General features: G+C 35.8%; 1 protein-coding gene across 1 annotated transcript; it reads right to left on the bottom strand.

Annotated features, from left to right (window-relative positions):
* Window positions 1–5,815: 5,815 nt before the first annotated feature.
* Window positions 5,816–7,032, bottom strand: LOC124594587. Its single transcript, XM_047132960.1, has 2 exons — window positions 6,722–7,032; window positions 5,816–6,665 (listed from the first exon to the last, which is right to left on the bottom strand). The coding sequence occupies exons 1-2, from the start codon at window positions 7,030–7,032 to the stop codon at window positions 5,816–5,818; spliced, it is 1,161 nt and encodes a 386-aa protein (XP_046988916.1).
* Between the last annotated feature and the right edge of the window lie 5,157 nt (window positions 7,033–12,189).

Raw genomic sequence — 12,189 nt, 5'->3', positions numbered from 1 at the left:
ACAATCCATTGGTTTATATAAAAATACGAAACACTTTAATTTCTCCCTATTTCACTTGTCTGTCCACATGATTTATGCAGAATTAATTGGCTTTTTTAATGACTACTCGCTTTTTTTAATTTTCGTTGTGGTTATGGCTCCTTCGTTCAGATATTCGCTATATTCATGTAACATACAATAACATCCTACATTCTTGGGATTAGAGCTTAATAATTAATTATTTCACGTTTCTGTCGACACAATCATGCACAATTCATGGGATTTTTCAAAAAATGACTACAAGCTTTTTTTTACTTTCGTTATACTCATGAAATAATCAATAACATCCAAAATTCTTTGGATTACAGCTTAATAATTAATTATTTCACGTTTTTCCAACATGATTTCTGGACGATTCACGGATTTAAAAAAAGACTGCAAGCGTTTCTTTTTTTCTTTCGTTATGGTTCCTTCGTTCAGACATTCATTATGTTCAAGAAACACACAATAACATCCGAAACTGTTGGGATTCCAGCTTCATAAGTAATTCAGCTGGGCTGAACATATCACATTTAGCTTTCACGTTACCGTGCAACCTCTAACTGCAAAGATCGATACAGGTACTCATGAAGTCGATTTAGGTTTATTTACGTCACGATGACGTAGCGTTATGTCACTATGACGTAGGGCTCTCCTCAGCTAGCGTGAGATGAATACTACCATGGAGGTAAGAATAAGGGGAGATGGCTCTACGTATCCCAGCTGTACTACGTTTTGAAACCATGGGGGCGTGGCTCGATACCATGACACTGACCAAAACATTGCCAGTGTGCTATAGCGCTGCGTGTATTAAAGTCGCTAATTGCACCATATACGCATGTAACGTCATCAGATTGGTTGATTCAGAGTTTTTGTTTAAAATAATATCTCGTAAAGTCGAAATTCCGCGTTTCTCCTGATTAAAAATAGTTTTTAATGTAATATTACGAATAGCTAGTCTTCAATGTAAACGATACAAGTTCGTTAATTCAGTAATCAACGTGTATCACAAAGCTACAAACACTGCTTCGATGTTGCCTTTCCTATAAAAAGAGTCAAAACCAAACATAAAACCAAAACATGGGTTACACAGGGGATTAGAAAGTCATCAGACACTCTCAGAAAGTTAAATAAATCATCCAGGAAGAATGTAGTACTGAAAGCACATGTGAAATGTTATAGAAGCCTGTACAAGAAAGTAATAATTGCAGCTAAGAAGCTTGATAATGATACCTATATTGAGAAAGGTAACAACAAAATGAAGTCAACTTGGGAGGTAATAAACAAAAATATAGGTAGACACAAAAGAAAAGATAACAGCTTTGTCATTAAAAGTGGGGGTAAAACTGTTAAGGAGCCACTTCAGATTGCCAACATATTTAATGAACATTTCACAAATATAGCCATAAATTTAATTAAAACTAAATGCAATTCCAATAGCAAGGTAAAAATCCCCATGAATGACATGACAATGTTCCTTTATCCAGTATCTGATTCAGAGGTACTAAATGCTATAAATAAGTTAAAAAATAAAATGTCATGTGGGTGTGATGGGATTCCTGACAAAGTCATTAAGCAAAGTGCAAGAAACATAGCCTCGCATCTCACTGAAATTATAAATGAATCTTTTAAGACAGGGGTGTTCCCATCAAAACTTAAAATGTCTACTATAAAGCCACTTTACAAGAATGGTGATAAATATGATGTTAGTAACTTTAGGCCTTTATCAATGTTGTCAGGTTTCTCAAAAATAATAGAAAGGATAATGTATCAGAGACTATACAAATTTCTTATTAAGAATAGAATATTGGTTAATGCGCAAAATGGTTTCCGTAAAAATAAATCAACTGAAACAGCTATCTTCAATTTTTTGCAACTTGTTCTAAATTCCATAAACAGAAAGGAATTAAATTGTGGATTGTTTTTAGACTTATCAAAGGCCTTTGATGTCATCGACCATAAGTTACTGCTTAGGAAGTTATATGCCTATGGGATACGTGGAGTTGCCCACAAATGGTTTGAATCATATCTGTCATACAGGTATCAGAAGGTGGAGATAAGCCAGGCAGATAGGACATATTCATCAAGATTCGAGAGAGTTTTGTATGGAGTACCCCAGGGATCTGTATTAGGGCCATTACTGTTTTTAATATTTATCAACGACCTACCAAGTCATCTATCTGAAGCAGAGGCAGTACTGTTTGCTGATGATACAAGTTTGTTTGTTAAAGCAAATAGTGAAGCTGACTTACAGGAAAAAGTCACATTAGCAACAGACGAAGCAGACAGATGGTTTAATGAAAACAGACTCATTGTGAATGCCAAAAAAACAATGTGGATCAACTTCAGACATATTACAAATAAAATAAAAACTAACCTTACAGTAGAACTGGGTAAGCGTAAGATTGAACAAGCATCATACACTAAATTCTTGGGAGTATGGTTTGATGAACACTTAAGATGGGAAAAGCATGTAATATCATTGAACAAAAAATTAAGTCAAACATGTTATATACTTAGAATGCTTAAAAGCTCATGTAATATTAAAACAGTGTTATGTGTTTATTTCTCATTCATGCACAGTTTATTAAGATACGGCGTACAGTTTTGGGGGAACATCAGTCTAACAAAACACTCATTTAGACTACAAAAGAAGGCAGTCAGAATAATAAAAGGTATAGGATATAAAGACTCTTGTAGGCAAGCTTTCAAAGAATTAAAAATCATGACACTACCATCTTTATACATATACGAAAGCATATGTTTCTTAAAAGAACACGAGGAATTTTCTACATTAAACAGAGAATTTCACAATTACGAAACAAGGAATAGGAATGATTTCCACAGAGAAATTCATAAAACAGCTATGTATCACAAAAGTGTACTATACCAACCCAAAATCCTCTACAGTGCTCTCCCCAAAGAACTAAAAATAATACCAAAACTGTACATATTTAAAAGAGAATTAAAAAACATGTTATTAAGCAATAGTTTTTACAGTATTGATGAGTTTGTGAATCGTTGACAATAAAAGCGCAGTTAATATTTCCCTGACATACTAAATATGTGTAATTGCTCACATTTAAATACTTGCTGTTTCTATGAAAGTGTGAAACTGTTAATGTAAGAATGTAAATAATCTTTGATGTGAGAATCACTAACTTTTTTTTTTTTTGTACGTTGTTATCCTACTTGTGTACTTTTATGTTAATGTTCTAAAAGTTCTATTAAAATTGTAATGTCTAAGTGACATGTAAATTCAATTACAAATTTTCATGTATTTGTATTTCAAATTGTAATGTTTATTGACAAGTCCTATATCATTTCGATGATGTACTACAAGGACGCTAATAAATTGAATTGAATTGAATAGGGTTCTTTCTTTACTTATTCTTACAATCATCTGATTGGACGAAGCATTGCTATATAGTGAAAAGTGACGACGTCTTTTCCGATTTTCGTGACATATAAACCAAAACTTTTCATTTGTTTGGTTTCAGAATGATGTATTGTAGCAGCTATTTACTAATGTGTAACAGACTGGTTGCGGTTCTGACCACCACCTATATCTGAAGAGGTAACCAAATGATCAGTCTTTGTTGTTAATTATTTAAACAATGAAGCAGCAGATAAATAAGTCTGATGAAATAACTCAATGTGAGTTAATGTTTAGCCAACAACCTGTCACATTGTGCACAACTTCATTCTGTTGTCAAGTGGAATATAACTGTGGAGAATCCCAAGAAATATAAATTAGGTGTTTGTTATACACAAAACAGGTACTTTCAGTTTGGATAACATTGACCCTGAGGAAGAAAACAAAACTCTTTGCCATACAGTTCATACACACTTCAATTCATACCCACATTTCTTCTCTTAAGTGATATTCAGCAGCTCTAATATGAGACGAGGGCACTTTTTTTAGTAACTAACAAATCAACTGCAGCAGCAGCACTTAAATGACGTGTCTGTTAGCCAAGGCAGTATAACAGTGTTCCAATTTTCATCTGCTATGGGACTCATTTTAATATTAGTAAGGAGTTCTACTTATTGCTTACTTACCTTAGGTTCCAATTTGTTATTTTGGTATGGAAGAGATTTCTTAACAGGGCAACAATGTCCCAGTGTTTTTAGGTAGCTTAGACATAAACCATTCTACATTGAGCTTTGTTTATGTCATTCCCTATTTTATAATTTTCATTCTTTTAAATGCAAGCCTTTCTTGTCAAACTGACAGGTATTTACAGTGGTACAAAATGAAATGATGAAGGGATTGAGACATATCATGGAGCAAAACTTTACATCATAGTTTGAGAAGTGTGGAATGTCTCAATCAATAAGCAGAATCTTCATTGCTTGCCAATGACAAAGTTTTACTAACATTGAAACTAGGATTTGATTTTGAAATCATTGTCCTAATAAAAATATAGGCCATATATTCCTTATTCATTCATAAAAAGTATGGGAACTGGGAATGAAATAAAGCATAAATATTAGGTACTATATTCAGAATTTTATTCCAGCAAAAAAGCTTTTCTTGATCTGTTGTTATCCACTTTGTTGAACTGCTTGTTACAGGTATACAGAAAAATTATTACAATGTGACTTTTCAGTTAACTGCCTGCTTCACAAGATTATGGAATTTAAAAATAACACAGTTCTATGTAAAAAAAATATTATGTGAAATTGTAACAAAGTCCATATCATTGCTTGCTGAGAACGAAAGAAATGTCTCAGTCTCCTGACTGATACAAATGTAATACTATTTACCATTCCACATACATATGATTTATCACAGTGGTCTTGCATAAACCAGGAAAGTAGTCAAGCAAACAAACATAAGAAAGTATGGAATCATTCATAAAATATGTCTTACTACAGATATAAATGTTGTGGGCTGTAGTTTCTGTTCAACACATGGGTTACATTTCAATGGATTAGGGGAGAGACTGCTAGAAAATTTAGTGCCCAATGAAGCAGTGAAAAACCAATAACGCTCACCTGCGAACACTACTATCTCTCATTTTTTGAGGGTGAACCACTGTTGGACTAGACCACAAAAAAATATAATTTGTAATGACAAATGCCCAATGAAGCAGTGAAAAACCAATAACGCTCACCTGCGAACACTACTATCTCTCATTTTTTTAGGGTGAACCACTGTTGGACTAGATCACAAAAAAATATAATTTGTAATGACACACAAGCAAAAACCATAACATACCACACAATGATGGGAATGTATTTCAATGTGCCAAAAAAGAGGCAATTCTAATTCTGATTAATATATTGTCACTCGTGGAAACTTAATTAACAACACTGGCTAGAACATACTACAGCATACTCTGCCAAACAATGGCTAAACATTTCAAAAAGAAACGTATGTCCCATTTGGAAGCACACAGATCACAAGCTATTGCAGAACTAGTACTGCATACTGGTATGGTGGAGTATCAATCACTTGGAAACACTCTACAAATAATGTAGTTCCAAATGTTGGTTTGAGGAAGATATGTTTGAAAGGTATTACACACACACGTAAAATTATAATTGTCTGACTCCATCACACACCAGGAACAAATTTTCATAGATACACTGAATATGCTAGTACTAATAGTTTTAAGATACAGACATCACAAACCTTTTGTAGCTGGTTATAACAACATAGACATAACAGAAAAGGAAGAATGTGCATCATTTATTAATTACAATAAGGTTACATTCCCAGTTTGCCTCAATATAATGAGTGCTTTATACAAGATGCCTCACACACTAGACCTCTGTGTACAAATATCAGTTACTGACCTTTAAAGAGTACCAGTTTTGTATAGGTTGTCCTGATTTTATTTTCATGCAATGCATCACTTATTCTCTTGGCTGCATGTTTTTGGCGTGTCAGGAGGTATTGTGTGACAATTGCTTTAATCAGCAGTATCATATGATTGTCCAAGGGATGCTGATTTTTCATGTGGTCTGCTAACTCCTTTAACACTGGCTTGAACGTGAATTCACTAAGCGCCTCAGACATACATTCGGAAAACTGATTTTTCAAAGGAACTTTAGAATTACCTGTAGTATACCACCTGAACACTTTTTCTGCACACACACAGATGTCAACAACATCATTCGATGGTAAAACCAACCATCCCCTACTCTTTCTATGAATGAGAGAATAAGCAACATGGCTACCATCCCCTCTCAATACGGATAAACATGGTTCACATTTTAAGGTTTTCTCTAAGTGACGCACCACAAATCCAGCTATATATACTACAATATGGACTGCCACTTCAGAGAGATAAATTCCAGTAGCAAAGTAATCGTGGCCGTTGTCAGTTGTTGCTGCACTATTTTCCGTGCTTAGTAACTGCCACCGTTCCGAAGTGTTATTTATGTGATCTTCAACATTGGAACTGCTGAAAGTAAGAATGGGAATATCTTCCAAAGTTATACAATTCCCTCTTTCTGATCCACGGATCTCACTATGAATTAGTAGCCTCTTGTATGCTGCAACAAACTGGCGAGCAGTGGGGTTGTTATTCCAACCACCACGACTTCGGATGGCACTAAAAACATTTCCAAGTGGTCCTGAGAACATTTGTAAAGAGGCAGAAACTTCAGTAGAGGAGCATGAGTTTGTGTCCCCACTACTTCGCAATACATGTGTAAAACACTGGATATACACACCAGGAATCCAATAAACCCTGTCTTTCTATTTGAGTCAACAACTCTCATTGCTTGATGATTTGGACCAACAGTGAGTTCCTTGATGTACCTCTGTGCCTTTAAAAGAAATCCCTCTACATCACTAAAATTTTCTGTATTTAATGCCTGCTTGAAACCACTTTGTAAAAGTGTTCTGGAATTGCAGACATCAAAGAGACAGTTGAAAATGCATATAAATTTTACTGTTGCAGATGCCTGTTCAAAACCTGGGAGTTTCATATCACAACAGTACTGTATGGCATCAGCCACAGAATTGCTAAGCATCTGAGTAGCCAGTTTCACCTTCATTTTATTTTTAAAAAAAATTGAGGTGACTGGCAGTGATCTTGTTGCCTATGTGGAGCCCTTCCTTGACCTGTAATTTATGTAACAGTTCCAAAAAGTGCCAAGAAATGCTCATCCCAAAGAATTTTTTTATCTCCTAAAGTGTTGCGCACAAGTTTCAACATATGTGGAGGGTCTAGGAAAAATGACATTTCATGATCATTCCCTTCAACTGAAAAAGTATTTTTCAGTTTCACAATTGAGATTGCAGCCTAAACATCTAGCCATTGACATATTGCTAGCTGAACCATCACATGTGAGCGAAACAACTTTCACACCACTTGAATTGGCAAGATCAATGCACTGTTTAACTATCTCGGCTTTTTGCTCACCAGTTATATCAGCAGTCAGGAAATACCCAACTGGGAGCTTCCAAGAAGCATTAATAGCCACAAGCATGAGCACAAATGTTTCTTTGGCAACGGGCAAATTATCTGTGTCTACAGATGACCCCATGTCAACATAACCATAATAGCATGTACCATCAAATTCTACATGTTGCCTGATGGCAATTTCATCAACTACCAAGCTACATAGAGTTGGAAACTTTGTTTCACAGTGACAAGCTTCTGCCGTAATTACCTTAAGCGCCTCGGATGTGAAGCCAGGTGCTCCACCCACACACTGGTACCACTTTGTTAATGTTCTGGGGTGTGGCAAACATGTATTAAAACAGCACCTAACATAATTATACGCCCTGTGGGAATAAAATTGCAGTGTTAAGGCAAAGGAGCGCAGTTCTGGGCTGTATGACCTAGGTAGAGCCTGTGCCCAAGCTTTCGCAGTTTGTCACTGCAGCAAGTCTCTCTCCATCCACAAGATGCTTGTCTTTCAGTACCTTAATGATAGCACTCAAAAAAGCCACTTTCTTCCTAAGTCGTCGTTTAGACTGCTGAAGAGTTTTAATTTGTTTTTTGTACTGATCAGTTTTTCTTATGAGGTGTTCACACTTCGTCTTCAGTTCCTCACTTTCAGAAGATGTCTGACTACGTTCTGGTGGTCCTGCAGCGTACTCAGGAACAAGAGCAGGAACTTCTTCATCCTTCACTCTGCTGATGGCAGCCAAAACTGAAGATGGAAAGGAAGAGCTCTCCTTCCGCAATGGTCTCTTCTTGTCTCCCTAAATGAAATAAACAGATGGAAAACATTAAGAACTGTTTTTAACAGATGGTTGAAGGTGTTACAGTCTTTGACATGAACAGCATGTTACAGCCCACTAATTACTCCTATTCTTAGTCCTTTCCAGAAATATAAATTCTATTTTTCCAGCAACTATTTATCTTGTTCATAAAATACTCATTACTCTAACAAAACCGTTGTTGTGTTCAGCAGACAACTTGAAATGCCTCCCATGAGCGAAGCTACAATTAATACACACTTATTGAAAAAATATAAACTTTGAACATGTAAAATATTTCTGCTGGGGTGTCTTGTTTAACTATCACACTGTATCGCTATGGGTGCTGTCAGTTAACAAGTTCTCAATACAACTGGTCCAACAGTTAATGATATAAAATTGTGTGTTATATCTAATTTTGCATTAGTGGTTGGTGCATATTCAATGTTCCACAATAGTGGATAATGTTAAAAAGAAGGTACTGCCAAAGCTTTTTAATCAATGATATCTTTCAATGGAGAATGTCAATGAATAGTGCATCAAACAAAAGAAATGTTCATTTGCTGTGCTTAACCCAAATACAAAGTTATATTTAACACAGCCCAAGTGTTAATTTCTGTGACTTCACTAAATAATTATACCAGACAAACTTGTTAGCTTCAGTAGTCTCATAATCTAAACAGCGAACCTGAATTTTCTTCTCAAATATTCTCTTGTGTGCAGAGGCTGATGCTCATCAAAAATGAGTTTCATAAATTTGTTTCCACATGAAAATGTGGAGAACCAGATTATCTCTTTATAACATACTGTTTAGCTGCAGAAACACTTCAGTGTTTCAGCACCTCCCCTCTTAAATTCTATATACAGCATGGAATCATTTCTAGGCAAAAGCTATGTGTAAGGACCTAATCAGGTGGAAAGTGAAATTAATGTATTCAAATGACCTGAAGGAATCCTCTCAAAATCAACATATATAAGTAAAACTAGAGCTTTATCAATTACTCCTAAAACATAACTGCCATTAACTAGCAAAGACAGTGCAATAAAAATGTTGTACAACACAGTAGACCAGACAAAGTGAGATGTTCACAAACTACTGCTTTAAATATTCATGTAACTGATATAATGTACTTCACATGTGTATTCCATTAATTTCAGAGTTAGAGCTAAATAATAGAAACTGAAAACAAAGTTAGCTATACCCTCCCTCCAAAGCCCCATAAATACATCTTATTTGTAATACGTACTGGGACATTTCAGTTACGTTACACTGCTGGGAAACACTGTTCATTACCACCAATATTTACTGAAATAAGGTACATAGGATGGCAAATCTACACAGTGTCCTGTTTAGGCCTATACTTTACACAAGTTAATGTAGTGTTAGATTTTAATTTGGTACATGATGAAGACAAAGTGAGTTACTCAACACTTCGATTATCGACGATACGTACGTATTATACTGAAACGTGAACTTGAAAACTAGAATTTAATTCTTTGAATTAACATACGTTTTGCAAATGTTTTGGATGTGTAGGGAAAACTGATGGTACAGCATTTTCTCGGAGCCTTACTGTTGAAAGGGAAGTTCGGTCTATGTCCTCTTCTCGGAAATGCTGAGAACATATAGTGCTCCATTTAGATGCACACCAATTCTTCCTCCTCACGGCATTCTCTCACAGAGCTTTCCGACTTTCATTTTTGGGAAATCTAAAATCATGCAGGAGAAAAACACGCTATAGTACAAGTACCGATGTAGCACACGTTCATTCACAATGAAGTTGTAAAATCACACTCAACGAGACAACTTACACATGAAATGTTATTCCCTTCGATTTCGCATCACAATCAGAACGATTCGTACATCTGAACACCACACATGTCACCATAATAGCGCAAAATCCTTCCAAAAGCGAGCGACAAGCCTATGCACACAAGCTTACAGCAACAATGTATTGGTCGGACTGAGATAGCTACCCTCAGTTTCACATAGTTTCGCAGCTGTGACGTCACGGCGTCTCCCTCTATTCTTACCTCCATGAAGCCAACACGCCATTCGAGAACAGAGGGGGCTCACACGTTCAGTAACATTGTCAATAAACTGACAGTCTGCAGGGGCGTATTGACGCAATGTCAATCCTAGAAATATTGATGAACAGTGTTGATGGAACTCAAAATATTATCAGTATTGTCAATATGTACTGAATGTGTGAGGTCTAATACTGATTGACAATATTCTCCGTTCAGATGTTAACAGAGCTTCAGGAACCAGCCACACAGCGTTTTTCTTTTTTCTTTTCTTTTTTTATTATGTGCACTTTATTTTTTCAACTCTCCATTGTGCATTGTGTGCAATATGCCGGGTCTAGTGAAGCAGGGGATACAACCCGTCGGCTTTGAACAATGACGTCATTTCTTAGTCATAGATAGTAATGTCTTCACTTCGAGGCATAGATAATAAAGCAGTTCTGTGTTCTAATAAGCGCTATCATTAAAATAATTGAATGTGAATCTAAAAGCGATCGTTTATCTATATTTCACTATTTTACCATATTTCACTTTCTTATTCCACCAATATGCTTCAGTAGCTGATAAGTGTTTTTTGGCTTATTAAAAAAAATCTCACGAGATAGAATAAACTGATCCTAAGATACAGATGCTTCAGTAGCTGATAAGTGTTTTTTGGCTTTTTAAAAAAAAAAAAAATTTCACGAGATGGAATAAACTGATCCTACTTCATTAAGCAATCAATAAGAAAACTAAACTAAAACATAACAGCTTTTGCTGTTATGTTTTAGTTTAGTTTTTTAATTGATTGCTTAATAAAGTAGGATCAGTTTATTCTATCTCGTGAGATTTTTTTTTTTAAACCCAAAAAACACTTATCAGCTACTGACGGGAGCTACAACACTAAGAAGAATCGCTTCTCGGCTTTTGACAAGATCAATGTTTATCTCTCTCGCATTCCTTTGTTTCTCAACATTCTCCTCAGCTCTTTCATCTTTGTAATACATGCTCTCTGGCGACTTGTGACGTCATTGTTCAAAGCTGACGGGTTGTATCCCCTGCTACACTAGACCCAATATGCCTTAGATTCAATGTGTGGCTATTCCTGATACGCGGAGCGGCGGCGATCATTAAATAACACACCAAAATACATGAAGACAATTTTATTATGCGTGAACATTTACAGTCATACACCGTCGGCGGCACAAAACAGAGGTAGAATAAGGGGAGATGGCGCTACAGACTGTACGTTGTTTTGAAGCCAGTGGGCGGTGCCTGCCGCCATTTTGGATCCCCCGAAACATTAGCAGACGAGTGTTTACAATTGCTTCTTGTTCGTTATTTCTGTCGTGTGCACGCGATATTTGTTTTATATAGTAAATGTTACACTGTTTTAGTGAACAACACAGCATAAGTAACGCAACTTCAAACGTTTTTCTTGTCTTAAATGTGTATTCCATACAGTAATACGACACGAAAATATGACGCTTCTGGTCTCAGTACTGTAGTTCCTTCTCGTTTATGCACTTCGAATAACCGAGAAGAGAAGTATGTGCTATGAAAAGCGTGCTTTCGCAATCCATTTCCATTCACTTTCATTGTGTTTGTGTCGATAATTGATAAAGGCAGAACTCCAAAAGCAATGATTGATAGTTTAGACGAACCGATTAATACTTGTTGCATTTTGAAGTCAAATGAAAATTTTAAATGTTCAAGTTTGCAAGAAACTTACCTTACGTCCTTTGGTGTCCCGTGGATGTATGCAGGGATGATTTAAACAAAGTGAAAGATTCGTTAAATTACTAAGGAAAAGAACTGAAATTAAGATTGTCAGGCCAGTTGTAGTTTACACAGCTGCTTTGTTTTTAAATTGTACCTACCAAATGACATTCAGTGTGGCAAATAATAACAATTTACAGGGTAAGACGACTACACAATGATTAATGTAATGATCTAAGCCTGGACTTAGATAGGGAACTTTGCTTTGACAAATATGT

This window comes from Schistocerca americana, chromosome 2, assembly GCF_021461395.2.
Source record: "Schistocerca americana isolate TAMUIC-IGC-003095 chromosome 2, iqSchAmer2.1, whole genome shotgun sequence".
In the NCBI taxonomy this organism is placed as follows: domain Eukaryota; kingdom Metazoa; phylum Arthropoda; class Insecta; order Orthoptera; family Acrididae; genus Schistocerca; species Schistocerca americana.
This window is presented reverse-complemented; position numbering and strand designations above follow the sequence as displayed.